Source organism: Thamnophis elegans, chromosome 2 (assembly GCF_009769535.1).
Source record: "Thamnophis elegans isolate rThaEle1 chromosome 2, rThaEle1.pri, whole genome shotgun sequence".
NCBI classification, from domain to species: Eukaryota; Metazoa; Chordata; class Lepidosauria; order Squamata; family Colubridae; genus Thamnophis; species Thamnophis elegans.
Window position 1 is genome coordinate 48760931 of NC_045542.1, and position 17285 is coordinate 48778215.

Sequence of the window (17285 nt, forward strand, 5' to 3'; positions counted from 1 at the left end):
AACTTCCTGTCAGGCAGGAAGCTTGGTTGCTTCATTTGCTGGTGTTCACTCACATTCTCCTCTCAGGAATGCAGGAACTGAGCTTTACTAACCCTTGGAAGCCTAGCCCATCCTGGAGTATTGAAATGCAGAGTTACTTATCTCCCTTAGTGACAGCCGGGCTGCTTGACAAGGATTGAGACAATCAAGAGAAACTTTATGTTATGTCTTCTGGTAGTGAAGGCCAGAGATACACCTGCAGGTAAGTGCAAGGGAGCTTCCGCTTTCCTTTGCAGAAATGATTTGCTTTCCTACTGTAAGTCAGGGAACTATGAAGTTTGAGCGCTAGCAGCTGTATTTGCATTGTCTGAATTGCAACCTTTGTCTCGATCTTGTTTTCCTTCCTTTTTGTGTGATTTGCTCACAGCAGACCAGGCAGCTCTTGCGATACACACTTTTCTAAATCTTGTAGTAGGAGGAGGCGGGAGAGCCCAGTACAGCAGCTCTGTGTGTCTCAAGTTGTGTTCTTTATGGCGTGTAGGCTTGAACGTTTTGTGGGCTGCTGTTCTTCGATCTCAAGAGGGAATAAGAAGACACCAGATATTAGACCACAGTCTGAACCATTTGTTAGAAGATGTGGAGCCTGAATCGTCTCAATGGAACCAGCTCCGTGTGACATTGATTCTTTCTGTAACCTGCATTTGGCAATGTGGTGGAACTGAAAAGTGCAGAGGCGAGCAAATTACTTGTGGAGTTATTTATCAAAATGTCCCACATGGTGACTTTCACCTTTCAGGACTTTGAGAATGGAGACCCTGCCAGGTGAGTGTGGTTCTTTTTTTAAAAAAAAAAGAGGCACATTTTTTAAAAAGTATATGGGAACTGTATTCATTCCTGCCTTAGAAAAAGAAAGCATGTCATCAAATGGTGAGATACTTCCAAATTACATACAAAGCTGAAAATTAGCATGTATTGGTTTCAAAGCAAAACTCCTTTTCAAAAGCCTGAAAATAAGACTTTTCTTTTTCTATATTGAATTGTCAGAATACTAAAAATATAATTCTTGTTAGCATAAAGCATGGTATGCGGGAGTTCTGTTGCCTGTTTATGAAAGTTGGAGAAAGGAGTTCCCAGTGACAAATATAAATCATTATCAACATTGGAAAAAAAAGTTGATGGACTATTTATATGCACTGATGATGTTACCTAGTTTGGTAATGAAATGTTTGCAAAAAATCCCACCAAGTTTAGAGAGCACCAAGGACCCCTCATATGGGAAGTCAGTTCAATCCTGAGCTACAAGAATTCTGTACTATCAGGACTATTTATAATCTCCAATGTAAATCCTTGGGAATGAATGGGTGGTGCATAAATTGCCCTACCATGATTTCAGTTATTCTCAGAATAGTCTACAGTGTTAGGAAAATATTAGTCATTGCTTCTAAATGTTTTGAGTATCGCTGCCTTAGATCTGATCTTAAGACATATGAAACATGTTTTGTACATTATTTCACCATATGGTACTAAGATCTGCAAATTACTATTAGTAGAATTTTAGCCAGAGATATCAAAAGTACAGGATTCATATATTACAAATCCTGGAAGAGACAGGAATTGATTGATTCTACCTCAATATTAGATTGGTAGATAATCATTATTTCCTCAAACTTAGGACAGAACATACCAGAACAGTATACAGCTACGTAATAAGGATTTACAGAATTCGGATGGAAATATGTTAACAGTTTAATTAAATTAGAAATAAAAATGGAACAATAAAATGCAATTACTAGAGGGCTAAAACATATGATGCTGAGATTAATCTCTACCTTACAACACTACTTTCCAAGGTGTAATAATCAAGACTTCATTATTTGTTTGTAGTTTATTGTTTAAACATATAAGGCTTTGGTTTCACTCTCATTATGTAGATCTCCTGGGTGCCCATTAGTAGATGCTTACATAAGGCTCAGAAGGCCCTGAGGGGAAGTCTTTGCAAACCATGTTTGATCACGTGGTTGTTATGCATTCTGTCTGCGTCTTAGACTCTGTTATGGTTTGCTATAAGAACTGTAATGTGCTAATATGTTTTGCCTCCTTCCATTTAGTCACTACCTATTCCCAACTGCTAACTAAATCCCATGTGAAATTGGTGAGATGTTAGAGGCTGTTGTTTTAGGGATCCTCTTCATTAAATAGTTCGGCAGACTGGTTCTCTGTTCCCCACAGCCAAGACCCAAGTCCATATGATGAAGGGGCCGTGCATGATTCCTTCCACCAGCTAATTAAGGAGCAGAGCAGTTTGGCAGAGCAAGAGTTGGTGGAGATGCAAGATCTGACTAACAGGAGCAAAGGTGAGACAAGCCACATCTATATAGCACAGACACTTCCTGATGATTATCAGGGATATTCAATTTGTAGGTAAATAGTTGAGTTGAAGGAGAAAGATGTGTAACTTTTAAGTGGTATTTCCTGATTTTTCGTCAAAGAACAATGTGAAAAGCTGTGCAACCTGATGTTACAGCTTTTGACTGTTGGAAGCTTTTAACTTCTGGGTTCAGTTCCAAGTGGGGAAAAAGACACTAGAAACATGGAGGCTGCTTGGAAAGATGCTTTAATGGTGAACAGGACCACATGTCTTGAACTCCTGAACAGAAAAGAGGGATCACGTGCTTCCAGATGTTGGGTGAAGAAGAAAAGAGGCAGAGTTGCTGAAAGTTTCTGGTTTTATGCCCTCTCTGGCCTTTGATCTTGAGTATGTATTCTGATTGGTTGCCAGACTCCCATGGGGCCATGCAGGAGCAACTCTCTAGGTTGTGTTTTGAATTAAGTGTGGTTGAGCATTGCTTCATCCCAGGTGTCTTGTGGTGAGATGGATAAAGGGCTAATACTATCGTTCCTTAATCCCGTCACCCTGGAGCTGAAGGGAGAACTTTGTTATATAGAATAGACTGGCCCAGGCTTTTTTAATGGCCCATTGACAAAGGTGGGGGCTATGAAGAGTGAGTCTGCTTCCTGCCTAAAAACATGTTTCTCCATTTCTGATCCAGGAAAATATAATATTCTGCCTTTTCAATATTTCCCAGGATATTTCATTTTTCTAGGAGAGTGTGGGGTGCTAACTTCCTACATAACAAAATGTGGATGAGATGTTTCTAGAAAGCATTTTTTCCCCCAATCATTGTATCTCTGTGTAGCCAGCACCTACAGCTAAACAAAAATACTTGGCTTCTTAACTATGTTTAACAACCCTGTTGACAGTAAAAAGTAGGATGAAAAACAAATGCATGATCTCATTTTATCCTCACAACCATCCTGTATGGAAGCTTGGCTTCAGAAGCAGTGAAAGCTCCACAATACGTTCATAGCCAGCATGGATTTCAATTTGGATTAATAATAATAATGACCTCTTTCACAAGATTAACATGATACTAAATAAGATAACTGAAAGCACATTGGAGTAGTGGTGGGTTCTGGGTGGTACACCCCGGTACGGGCGTACCGGTGCCAGCTGGGAGCAGCTGCCACCATACCCTCCCTCCCTCATTCCTCTTTTTAAGCAGGCGGGCCATTTGCGCACACACACACTGCATACGGCACCTGTACGACCTCCGCCAAGGAGCTGGAGCATCGCAGGCGGTGGCGTGTGCATGCATGCATAGCGCGTGTGCGCAAGGTGGACGCCTGGCCCCGTCGCAATGTACTGATTGTGACGGGATCCGGAACTCACCACTGCATTGGAGATAGAGGTGGGCCTATAGAGCAGTGAGTGCCCCAACTGGTATGCGCAGGCACAGGAGCGCACTGGAGCATCAGAGTGCCGGAAACCCAAAGACCAGCTGGCCAGTGCGCATGTGCACACTGGAAACCAGAAGAGCAGCTGCGATGGTGCACGTGCCCACAAAGAGGGCTCTGCTTGCCACCTCTGGCACCTGTGCCATAGGCTCACCATCATGGCTATAGAGAGTGATAGGTCAGATCAAAACTAGAGAACTAAGTAAGATGTGGAATCTGAGTGAGCAAGAACCAAGGCTATAGGGCAGTGATGGCTAACCTTTCTGCCATCACGTGCCAAAAGCAGGGGGAGCATGGGGGAGTGTCGTATGTGTGTGTACCCTCCCCCCATGCATGCGCATGCAACCCACCTGCCCTCCCTCCCGCTTTTGGCACGTGATGGCATGGTGGACCCATTTTTCGCCCTCCCCAGACTCCAGAGGTTTTCTCCCCTGCTCCCCCCGCCTTGCAGGCCCTCCAGAGGCCGGAAACGACCTGTTTATAGTATAGTGGGACCCCATTACCCAGGAAGAACTCAGCCAATACAGAAAACTCTGCTTGTTATCTTTTTCTGTCCTTTAGGACCCAGTGGCTCACTGAGAGACCTGGGTCAGGCCAGGGCATGAATACATTTTACTGAGAATATTTTGCAGGGTAGCATTAAAGGATTATTTACCAGTGGAGGAGGTTGGCATGCAATGTTATGGCACAAAATTGTATCTTTAATCTTCTGCCGCAGAACAAATTGTTGATGGGAGAGAGAAACTATAAATAGTCCTTGTTTAGTAACTGCCTCATTTAGTGTCCATTTGCAATTACAATGGTGATGAGAAATATAGAATAACAGAATTAGTAGGGATTAATCTCCTACTCCAGCAGGAGACCTTATGCCCGTGATGGCTAACCTTTCCGAGACCAAGTGCCCAAAACGCAAGTGCAAACCCCAAAATACAATGTGCCCCTCCATGCATGCTCCCTGCCCTCGCGCATGTGTGCACCCCCACATGCTCCCCCCGCACATTCCCCCCACATGCGCACCAGATGAATGGCTGTCCAATCTCTTTTTAAAATCCTCCAATGACTCACAACTTCTGGAGGTAATCTGTTCCACTGGCTAAAGACCACATCTTTTGTCCATGTCTTCCTGAAATTCCCAAGGCATCTTCCTGCCATGGTCAGCAGACTATGCGGAAGAAGTCCTGAGAAACCTCTATCTGCATTTCAGTGATGGGGCAGCTGCATTCAAACACCTGAAACAGAACTCAAATAATTCATATGTCCATTATGAAAGTGAGTATTAGGACCTTATTCTCCTCCCAATCAAAAGCTAAGAATATTATTTTCCTCCGCTTCAAAACAAGTCATTTGTGTGATTCATATAAAACGTTAATAAGAATTAGAGGCCTTGCACTTAAGTCTAAGTGCTTGCTAAGAACTTTACCTACTGTTGCTTTAGAGCTGATTTTGAGCCTTTCATTATTATGTTATTTGTAAAGCTTGGATTTGGAATCTTTTGTTTTTTTCTGAAACACAACTGCCTGGACACAACTGTATTGGCACAAAGATCTCTGTCCTGTAAACGACAGGGAGTGATTCAGTCCACCTGGTAATCTGTCATATAATAAATATTTGCTGTAGGAAACAGTGAAATGAATTTAGAATGAATGTCTTAAGTTGTAAAATGTTAAGAAAAAAACATGCTCATTTAGGGAATGGGCACAAAAGGAAGAAGAAGGGAGGATGTGGGGATTCCAGGTTTGACAAGGCAATTCATAGCAACTTGGCAATGCAGAAGGTTGTATCAAGGACTTTTCTTTTTCTCCAGAAAATCTGGTTCATCCCTCAGCTTTGACTGGAACTTGGAACCCAAATGCACAGCTGATGGAGCACCCTGATTTCTCTTCCACCACATTGCGCATCCTTGCCAATATGCCGAGCCGGACTATTGGTGAGTTGTGATGCTCCCCTGTAGCCCCGGTCTACTTCTTTTGATGAAGAAGAATTTCAGGATAGGGCATGGGAAATGTGGGGATTAGCACAGAGGACGATCCTTTTCTCCCCTCCATAGTGACGGTCTTCCCTTTCATTTGCAGGGCGCAGCAGAGGAGCCATACTGTCCCAGTATTGCAACCGCACTGCCAGACGACGGCGTCGGAGCAGCCGTGCCCCTCTCCAGGAAGTATCCCGTTCTGCACGGCCTAGTTTTCGACAGCTGTCTCTAGAGTTGGATTCCAGCTACAGAGAAGAAGACCGTAAGTTGACTAAAAGAGGAGGAAGATGCCTGTTAAGCAGAAAAGTAGTGCAAGAAAAATAGATGGTGTATATTTAACTTATCGTGCAGTTATTATGAGTAGCAATAGCAATAGCACTTAGAATTATTGTTCTGACCTAGGCCTCCTGATACAGTAAAAAGCACACGCTTAGTCCAAAAAATCCTTTTTATTTCAACGGCTATGAATTATGTTCACAGCCCTTAGTAAGTCATAAATAGTTTGTAAAGAGTCCAACAGTAGTCTGCCAAAGTCTTTCGGGATAAGGCTGATAAGCACTCACTTTTATCTCCCTTGAAATGCTGCCAAAGACCTAATTGGCAATTAGCTTGCAAGGCCACACGGAACAAAGAGTGAAAAAGGAGCTTCAGAATTTAAACCGACCAGAACAAACAAAGTTGCTTCCTGCAAAGGCTCACAGGCCTTTGCTCCTCCTTTATGTCCTATGGGAGGGGCCAATCACCTCTAAGCCTTACTTCTGAGTCATTCCTTTTGTCTTAACTGTTCTTGCCTTCTGGCAGCTCTGTGTATGTGTGTACTGGGAACAGGCTCCTCCTGTTCCTCTGCCTCGCTGATGTCCGACTCTGGAGGCTCTGGAGAGAGCACATAACTCCCAGATGGCCCTGGTCCTCACTCTGGCTCTGACACAGCCCTCATCCGAGCCTTTCCCAGACTCCAGGACTGGCCCATGTTCCTCCCCAACCTCCTCGCTGTCCGACTCTGCTGCCAGCTCTGCAAGCTGCTGGCGGACCACAACACTTTTATACCGCTTCACAGTGGATTATAGCGCACTCTAAGCAATTTGCAGAGTCAGATATTTCCCCCAACAACCCAACCTGGACTTCATTTTACTGACCTCGAAAGGATGGAAGGCTTGAGCCGGTCAGGATTGAATTCCTGGCAGTCAGCAGAATTAGCCTGCAATACTGCATTCTAATCACTGCACCCCCATGACTTTTCCTTATCATAAAGAAATCATCTTGATCATTTTCAGTATGTAATCCAGCCATCCAGGCATTGTAACCTCTCAGTTCTTCTCACAAAATAATCATGAAGTGTTACAACGTGTCCTGCTCGGTGGATCAGCTAGTCATCTTTGACTGATTTTGCAAACCCAAGCAGGGTTTGACCTGATTGGGACTTAGATGGGAAAACACTAGAGAGCGACGTTAGGAAGTATTCTGGGAGAGGAAAACTAGGAATGTATCCATGAAGTCCTGAAGAGTCAAACTTGATTCGGGGGAGGCCATTATAATATTCCTCATTGAAAGAGGTGGAACAATATCCTACCTCTTAATGACTACTTTTACTTCAACTGCAATAACACAAGGGCTATCAATAGATAAAAAATAAATGTAATCTGCTCTAATCTTGATTGCAGGAAAAATGACTTCAGCAATAGAGTAGTAAATGTCTGGAACACTCTACCTGATCCCGTTGTTAGTTCCTCTAACCCACAAAACCTTTTACCTGAAACTGTCTTCTGTGGACCTTACACATTTCTTAAAAGGTCCTTAAGGGGGCCGTGCATAAGTGCACCAGCCTGCCTACCGTCTCTGTCCTACTGTCCCAATTTATGTATGTTTATGTACTCATGTTATGTATCTATGGCTATGTTTCGCTTATTTATATCCATTTATTTGTGCCATATTTTCATGTGTCCATGTCTATGTCTATACAGATACTTGTTTCCTTGTACTTGTTGTCATGAATAAATAAATAAGTAAATAAATAAATAAATAAATAAATAAATAAAATGTACACTTCCAGAAGACCTGAGAGTGGGAGTACTCTTGCTCCCTTATTTAACCTGTAAAGATGACTTTGTCAGGGTTCTTTTCTTGGTTAGCTTTGCCATGAAAGGCCACAATATGTTTGCTTTTAGTAGAGAAGGTGGTGTTTCTTTTTTTTAACCTTCCTATGCCTTTAAAGAAAAAAAGGTATGATCCTAATTAAAAGTGGAGGAAGGAAAGCATCATTTTCCTTTCTGTAATCCAAATGTTTGCACTGGAGATGCAGTTTGGGCTGCCTGACCTTTGACCTCACCTCTGCATTTCCTCCGTAGCCAAGTATATTTTGCTGGTCAAAGAACTCCAGAACCTGCCAGTACATCAACGCAATCACATGCTGCAAATGATGCCTCTAAGCTTGGCTGAGAAGCGCAGACTCAGGTGAGCGCCTTTAATCCTTGTTAGTGTTCGGTTCATAAGCTGCTTTGGGACGAGAGAATCTACCTCACAGCTCTCCCTCCCAAAAACAACTTTGGCCATATTTTAAGTTTATTCCCCCCCACCTCTCTCCCCCCCCCTCTTTTACAGACAGGATTCAAGTGGGCATTCAGGCACCTTGAGGAAACCCAAGCCAACGGGTCATTTGTCTTACTGCAGCTGGATTAAATACCACATCCTAATAGTAAGCTATGTTCCCCACTTGACTTTTATTGTGGCAGTTGAGAAATAAGTGGACTCAGTGTCTTTCTCACACTATGAGAAAGGAAACTTTCACTGGAGTCTTTCTGTGAAGTGTGTGACTATTCAAAGAGTTGGGAAAAATACTCTGGAAGGTTTTTTTTTGTCAATTCTTGATATACTTATCAAGAAGGCATTAGCAAATTTTAAGAGGATCTTTCTAGGTCACTACATTGAATATGAAGCAGGGGGTTTGCTGTTTGCCTAATTCTGGTGAACAGGATGGGAAAAGTGGCTTTTGGTTCAAACCAGCTCAGGAAAATAGGCTAGAGCTTTTGAGAAAACAGGAAAGGAGGCTGCTGTGGTCTTCTTGCCATGAAACAAAAATTGCCAGGCAAATAGAAATAATTCCTACTTGGAGACATAGGATGTTTCTTCATTTCAGCAGAAGCTGCAAATCCTTCTGTTCAGCAACATTTTTATAACACAAAAAAGAGAAGAAGTATGGCACTCCTTTTAACATGAGTTTTACAATCTGAGTTCCTGGAAGACTTCTCTTTCCATATATTTTAATGCTTTTTGCTAATAGTGTCCTGGGCTTGAAAAACAGTCAATTAGCACACTTTTCCATTGTGCTAAATGTTGTTTCAAACATTTAATTTTTTTGCAGTACTCCTTCAAGTAAGTAATTACAATCCTTTTTTCTGCCCAATAAGACCGAGAGAGTTTCTCATAAATGAAGGCTAGGGAAAGATGTTTCTGATACATGTTGGACTATACTATTATTTTCTGTCAAATAAAAGGGATTGGATAGTTACTCCAAAGTCATCGTCCTGTTATGTTTTCATCTGAAGCTGTGTCCATTTTTCTTGCAGGGCTTCCGGAATTTTTGGTACAATCTGCTGTCCTTCATTCCTATTCTCCAGCCCTGGCATTATTCCCTCAAGGAGATCAGTGGCCGCTTTGGCTCTAGCATCCTCTCCTATTTCCTATTCCTCAGGACGTTGCTCTTCTTCAATCTCTTTATGTTCCTGATCCTGCTGGTCTTTGTAGTTAGCATGCAGGCTGCTTTCCCTTCTGTCATACCCAACGGTGTGGCTTTCACAGGATCTGATCTCTTAACTGGAGCAGTGAGTATTCCTGAAATCTGATAGCTTTCCCTTTACTAATAGAATTACTTAACAGAGTGTATCACCAGCAGTTTTGAGTACTTGTAGTGACATATTTCCCTCTAATCCGTTCAGTTGCACAGTAGAAATGTTTGCTTAGCCCTTAGAAATTTAAAAATCCAGATAAAACCTGACTCCTGCACTATGAGATAGAATGGAAAAAATATAAGCTATTGGTGTCTATCAATTTTGCCTTGGCTTTCAGTCCATAACCTTCTACCAGAGTCAAACTTTTGCTTGCCAATCTAACAGATTAGATTGCCATAGTAAACTACACACCTATTGAGTCTGTAGCAACGTGTCTGGATGGTTGATAGATGCCTGTTCATTATCAGTGCTTCTACTTGTAGTCTATACTCCTGAACTTGTTCCAGAAATAAAAGAATACAGGTAATCCCCGGTTAAGAATGTCCCCATAGTGAATGTTCGAAGTTACATGATAAGCGCCCCCTAGTGTTTATGAAAAAGTCCCAAATCTACGAATCTTGCAGCACCATGGCAGTTGTTCGCCTTTACAAACAACCACAGAGGCTCTGCAACATTCATCCTGCACATTGCAGGTCGAAATGGAGATCCAGAAGGGCAGATCAGGCCTCCAAATCTGACTCTCCAAAGCTGCATTTGGCAACATGCTAGGTAAGACCTGCAGAGGCCGAAATGGAGCATCAAAGCTCCATTTTGGCCTGCAATGTGCTGGGGAAGGCCTCTGGAGGCCCAAATGGAGTGGCGGATCTGCCCCTCCGGAGTTCCATTTCAGCCTGCAATGTGCCGGGCAAGATCTGCGCAGGCTTAAAAATAGCTGCAGAAGGGAGCACGCAGCCGAGAGGCTGGAGAGGAGGCTGCTTGCTAGATCTTCGTATGGTAAGTGACCCAGCGCGACAGGTTGTGAGGAGCATGAGGTATTTCAATGGGTCGGGGAGTCCTTGGGTGGTGACCTGTTCCATCACATGGCCGTCCTCCCCACTGTGAAATACCTCATGTGCACTTAACGAACCATGCATTCTATTAGCAAATGTGTGGGCGAAAGGAGGGAGTGATCCAGTTGAAGGTATGAGATTCACTCCCACAAATCCTCGGGTTAGGAATGGAATGTGCAGGCTCCATTACAATCATAAGTCAAGGACTACCTGTAATGTTTGGAATAGCCCAAAGGGTATAGGTTACTTCTGTGTGATTTTGGTGTCAGTATAAGACCATTTCCATGAATAATCTGTGGCTGTAATTTTAATAAAGAGTGAAATATTTCAGTATGGTTACAGCCAGGGCCATCTTCTTCAGGAAAGGATAACCCTCCAAAGGATCCAAAGGATTGACAATATTGTATTTTCTTCACAGGGCTACTTCAGTCACACAGTGATGTATTATGGCTACTACAGTAATTTCACACTGAATGCCCCTGATGCTTCTGAGACTAATAGCACCCATTACAGGCAACACACTCATAGCCAGATGTCCTACAATATGCCTCTGGCTTACCTCTTTGTTACTGGAAGCGCCTTCTTTGGGATCTGCTTTCTCTTGATCTACAGGTGAGATGCCTCCTAGCTTCCCTTTGCATAAGAGCCCAGTTAATCCTTTCTTTTCTGCCTGGGATAAGACCAGTCTTTCTAAATGCATTTAATGTGCATTTGCATCCCTTTCAGGTAGGATTTATATAAACGTTATTTTTATACGTTATCCCAAGTGATTTCCTCCTACCCATCAATATTTATTTTTCTTGACTGGGATTCTCAGCACCAGGGAGAGGAAGCTCTGCTGCTCACCTAGACTTTTGTATTTCGAGAGTCCTGATCATCTGGACCAAGAGCAAAGGATTGTGGGACATCTTAGTGGAATCAGACTGATATCAGTACATATAGGATTGTGAGAAAACAAAAGAAATGGTTACTCATAAATTAGCCTCACTGAACTTGTGAGGGGATCTTATTTCTGCAACATAGGATTATATTGCAAATCTTGTGTAATTTACAATTAAATTATTTGAACATAAATATTGTACTTTGGCCACCAAATGAGAAGGAAGGACTCACTGGAGAAGAGCCTAATGCTGGGAAAGATTGAGGGCAAAAGAAGAAGGGGACGGCAGAGAATGAGATGGCTGGATGGAGTCACTGAAGCACTAGGCCTGAGCTTAAATGGACTCCAGGGGATGGTAGAGGACAGGAGGGCCTGGAGGAACGTTGTCCATGGGGTCGTGATGGGTTGGACATGACTCCGCAACTAACAACAACAAAATTGTAAATTGTTTCAAAACAATTTCAAACTTCTTAATATGATCATTAAAAATGGGGTTTAAATAATTAAATAACTTGATATTCATCATTTTCAAAATGCCATCCCCCCGCCCCAATAAATTGTTTGATATCAAATATTCTAACGCAGGGATGTCAAACTCAAGGCCCCAGGGGGTGCTTAGATCTGGCCCATGGAGCTGCCCTGGAAACAGTAAAGGACTGGCCCACGGTGCTCTGCCAGTGAAAGTGGAGCTCAGGCGGGTCCTTCCAAGCTCCGTTTTTGCTAGTAGAGGGTTGCAGTAGGCCATCACAGCTGAAAATGGAGCTCAGGAGCCTGTTTTCTCTGGCAGAGCGTTCAGGCCGCCCCAGGCGCCCCCAACATGAGTGACGTCGAGCTGGCCATGCCTATCCTGACCACACCCACTCTGACCCCCAAGGTCAAACACAACCGTGATGCGTCCCTCAATGAAATTGAGTTATTAATAGGAGCAACATTATTTCCATTATAGCTTTCCCAGTGTTCTTAACAATCTTCCTTCAGGCACTTTACTCAAATTTATAATATTAAGCTTATCTATAATCTTACATACCTGCCTATGAAATACAGTCAAATTTGCTTGTAGCCCTGCCAATCTTTCAACCACACAGTTAATTCCATGCTTGCAGCTAACAGAGTGACCACAGAGACTCTTCCTTGGAGAACAGTTTAAAACGGTTGCTTGTCTAACCAGCAGATACCGATGGCTTTTTTTCCCCCTCCTCACAGTGTGTCTCACTCCTTTGGGGAGAGTTACCGTGTAGGCAGTGCATCAAGTAACCTGGCAGTCAAAGTCTTCTGTTCCTGGGATTACAAAGTGATTCAGAAACGCTCGGTCCAACTCCAAAGTGAGAACATTAGCACAGATCTGAAGGTAAGTGCTGAACAGAGCTGTGTAGTTTGTGAAAATGCAAGAACTAAACCAACTGGGAAATCTCCAGTGTTAGTGAAATGGAGAATAGAAATGAGATGTCACAGGGTTATTTGAGAGTGCATTTGAAAGAAATGGTGCAGCCCAGTGGTGAGATTCAAAAATGTCTACTACCGGTTCTGTGGGCGTGGCTTGGTGGGCGTGGCAGGGAAAGGATACTGTAAAATCTCCATTCCCTCCCCACTCTAGGGGAAGGTTACTGCAAAATCCCCATTTCCTCCCGATCAGCTGGGACTTGGGAGGCAGAGAATAGATGGGGGTGGTGCCAGTCAGAGGTGGTATTTACCGGTTCTCTGAACTAATCAAAATTTCCGCTACCAGTTCTCCAGAACTGGTCAGAACCTGCTGAATACCACCTCTGCTGCAGCCTTTTAATGCTGAATACACCCAAATCTTCATTTTCACTAATGTTTCTGCAAGTAGGTTACCAGCAGCTGTGAATTCTGACTGACATCTTGCCTGTTACTACAGCCCTAGTGTGCAAAAGAAGGGGAATAATCCCAACTTTCCATTATATCCTTTGGTTGAATGCTTATAGTGTTTCAAATTATGTGAATGTTTGAGATATTTTCTTCTTTCCCTTACGGCTAACTACCTCCACTATGCTAGCAATAGTACCATCCCATGTGGTGCCTAAAATATTCATTGCCCCTCATGATACAGAACATTTTACTGAATAAGAATCAAACCTACTGCCTTAAACCTATGATATTCCCTATCTCAACTAGTTCATACCATGTTTCCCTGAAAATAAGACAGGGTCTTATTTTCTTTTGACCCCCGAAATAAGTGCTTGGCCTTATTTTCAGGGAGATCTTCTTATTTTTGAGGTGCAGGTGGTGGAGACCGTAATCACCTCATGGCTGCTGCTGTATTACAATATTTTCAGAGATGGCTTATTTTGGGGGGAGGGCTTATTTTAGCCAATGCACTCAAAAGCCCAATTGGGCTTATTATTCAGGGAGGTCTTGTTTTCAGAGAAAGAGGGTACTACAATGAGGGCAAAGGGATTCTATCTGTAAGAAATAAATGTGTGTGGTGCATTTTACAGCGGGGACAAGAGAAAAACGCAGCGGCTTGTATATATCAGTGTGTCTCTTTATATTAAGACTGTAGGTTGAGTTAGCAATTTGCAGCTTTTGGCCTCTGCAAGTCCTTTGGCAAGGAGCTATCTGCCCCTTCCTTGGCAGGTTGAGAGGGGGAGAAGGGATGCAACTTCTAATTATAGGTCACTGATGAGCTTATACTCCATGGAAATTTGAGTAACGATAAAAAATTCCCGTCCTATCAGTTTAGCAACAGGAGAGAGGACTTGGACACAGAGTAGGAAACCTGGCTTATTCATACTCAGTGGCAAAGCCTTCTCACAGTCGTAGTACTGATCATTCATAGAGAGATGTAGATTGCATCCAAGATAAGATATTAGGTTCCCTGGAGGTTTCAATATAATTCGCCTGAAGCTTGTCTTTTCCTGTAATTGCCTATCTTTGTTTATATCACATACCCACTTAAAGCCCACAGTTCACTTTTGAGGCTCTAGTCCTTCTCCAGAGATTTCCTTTCCGAAAAATCAGTGCTGACGTCTCATTCATTGAGAATCTACTTATGTGTAAGACATAACTGTACTGACACTTTCATTATTGAGTCCTTCTTTCCCTCTCCTTTTCTCTCTCTCCCTCCTCTCTCTTTCACTCATCTCTCTCCTTCCTTCTCTATCACTCCTCTCTCTCTCTCTCTCCTTCTCTCTTTCTCTCTCTCTCTCCCTCCCTCTCCTCTCTCTCTCCCTCCCGCCCTCCCACTCTCTCTCTCTTTTCCTCTCTCTCTCTACAATAGCCTAGGTTTTTGGGGCTGCTGGGGGGGATTTCTCCACCTCTCCCTCCTTCATGCATTGAAGCCTGGCTAAATCCAACTCAACGTCTGCCGTGTGTTCATACCAAGCAGTTACATGGCGGGGAAGGCGTCTGTTTATGTACTGTTGGTATATTTTTTCATTCAATCCCTCAGCAAACTGATCCAGCAAAGCCTCTTCTGACCACCCCCTCATAAAAGCTGACAACTCTTGAAATTCCTGGACATAATCTGGCACAGATTTATTTCCCTGCTTCAGAGCCATAAATTTCACGCGCCCACGTCTCTCGGTCAATGGGTCATCAAACTTCCTTTTCATGGCTGTCATAAAGTCATTAAAATTCCTCAGGAGAGGGGAATTGCATTTGTGTAGGCCAACCATCCATTCGGCTGCCTTCTTCTCTAAGGACATCAACACCATCCTCACTTTCATTTCATCTGTCTCTAAATCAGGTCCATAGATTTCCATATAATTCCAGACCTGAATTATAAAAAGCCCAAGACTTTTAGGGTCTCCATCATATTTTACGGTTAAGGGAGGGACTTTCGCCATTCGGCGTCGCCTGGGGGCTCGCCCTGCTCTTTGAGCAACTCTAGCTGGAGGGGGGGAGGCTGGTTCTGGGTTTTCTTGCACCCAACCCCCCTCGGCTTCTTCACCCTCCCTTAAACTATGCATCGAGTACCTTTGCTCAAGTTCTTCAGCCGCCTCCTTTGCCACTGCTCTCTCACGGCTTTTGCGTTCAGTCCAAGCTTCTTTGAGGAGTCTCATGGCGTGGGAAAGCTTGTAGTCCTCTTCCCCAGAGTCAGCCCAATCGGCTGATTTTTTCTTTGGTCTCCTTCTCGTGACTCCAGCATCCAATTCCTCAGGCTCCTCTTTTTGTCCCACACCCAAAGTCCATCTGCGACGAACAGCAGGCTCTTCCACTCTTAGTCCGGCCAGTCTTTTGGTTAAAGATGGTCCCGCCGTGCCCCCCTCCTCTTCCTCCTGGTCACTTACATGCAAAGACATTTCTTTTCTTCTTGTGAGGACACCCCCCTCGGTAGGTTTTAGCTCCAGGATGGGTGAAAAATGAGACTCAGCTTATTGTCAGCATCACTTCATTCAGTAATCAGGAAAGAAAACCACTGGACTCCATTTGTATTGAAATCAAGTGTACTTTTACTAATTATAAATGAACAGTTGCAAAGCTAAGCTGAGTCTGGTTAATTAGGTGCGAAAGCTAATAATATAATGTATAATTCATTCCCCTCTCCTTGGCATCCCCATGCACAGTCCAATCATATTTTCCCCAATTGTCAGATGTGAGATAACTTCGAAAGGCATCACAAGGATGGAATGCTGGACCGTTGGCCTTGGCGGGAAACACCCCTCCTCCACATGCGCAGTAAGGTGGTCAGTTCAGCATCTAGAATTTTCCTCCAGCACAGCAATGATTCCCCTCCCAAATACCATGCCCCCCCTCCCCGTTTCAATGCAGCTGAAGCAGTAGCAAAGCAGAGGCTGACATCGTCTGTATCTGTGTCCTATTATTCTTCCCATTCTTTTTCAGGAGTGTCTGGCTGAGCAGAGGCTGGAATCCTGTTTAAGCTTTTCTAAAAAACTTCAGGAACTCGTAATCTTGCTGGTGGCCTGGACTCTGTCGCTGAGCACTGTTGTAGGCGCTGCCATTGGTATACACTACTTTATTGAATATGTACACCAGGTATGTGAGAAATAGGGTTCCTGTTCAGATACCTGCTCCTGCTTCCTGGGAGAGAATCAGGAGAATGACCATTTTCTGGACTCATACAATAAATCAAGGCTCAGGAATGGCAGGAGCCTCTGAGAAAGGGAAGTCAAAACAGGAAAAGATGGTGGTTGCAGCAGGCACGTGCAAAGGAACAGGGCTTCAGTTGCATAGCCTGTTTTTATCCTTCCTGGGATATGCCACTGCTCAGGGCACTTATACCAATTGCAGTAAGTCTTGGATTCATGCATTTATATACTGCCCTAGGCACCTATCAGAAAAACTTGCCCAAAAAAATCTGCAAGGATTGTCGATGCAGTCTCTGAAAATAAGACACAATTGAATTAAAGGAAAAGAATTAATAACAATGTTTATGATCAGAAAGCTATTATTGGACAGATTAAAAAGCTAATGTATACATCAATGAAGAAAATAAATTGATGCAAATAGAGCATAGGTCAGGGTGGTAATAGAGTGATCTTTCCCAAGCTTGCATTCTCCTGGCACATTGTTTTATTGTTCCCACCATAAACAGACAACATTTCATGATTGCTTTGTCTGATGGGAAATGTAACTATAAAAAATAAACAATTGTGGTGACCAATAATGACCAGCCTGGCTTCTATAAAATAACCATTCTTGTGAATGCAATTAAACTCTTACTTTCAGCAGAAATATAATTGGGGGCAAGTGCATTGAGCTACCATCAGCCATCTTTGTTGTTGTTAGTTGAGAAGTCGTGTCCGACCCATTGTGACCCCATGGACAATGTTCCTCCAGGCGCTCCTCTGCGATCTTAACGGCAGTGAAAGAAGCCCCTTTTCCAATATGTCTGTTTCAAACAAACAGTAGTTCTTCAGTCACCATGGAATTATTGCACAGACACTGCTAACTAATTACAGTGGCCC

General features: G+C 43.3%; 1 protein-coding gene across 4 annotated transcripts in view; it reads left to right on the forward strand.

Annotated features, from left to right (window-relative positions):
* Window positions 1–17285, forward strand: part of TMC6 (transmembrane channel like 6) — a 41946-nt gene that overhangs the window by 6197 nt on the left and 18464 nt on the right. The window contains exons 1-11 of one of the 4 annotated variants that reach the window (XM_032210315.1): window positions 31–241; window positions 521–801; window positions 2209–2333; window positions 5579–5701; window positions 5847–6005; window positions 8089–8194; window positions 8342–8435; window positions 9307–9561; window positions 10936–11129; window positions 12601–12745; window positions 16201–16353. In XM_032210315.1, coding sequence (XP_032066206.1) covers window positions 746–801; window positions 2209–2333; window positions 5579–5701; window positions 5847–6005; window positions 8089–8194; window positions 8342–8435; window positions 9307–9561; window positions 10936–11129; window positions 12601–12745; window positions 16201–16353 — 1410 coding nt within the window. In that variant the 5' untranslated portion in view covers window positions 31–241; window positions 521–745. Of the gene's footprint in view, window positions 1–30; window positions 242–380; window positions 802–2208; window positions 2334–5578; window positions 5702–5846; window positions 6006–8088; window positions 8195–8341; window positions 8436–9306; window positions 9562–10935; window positions 11130–12600; window positions 12746–16200; window positions 16354–17285 lie in introns of those variants that run through there. The other 3 variants (XM_032210312.1, XM_032210314.1, XM_032210313.1) reach the window with 3 other exon arrangements.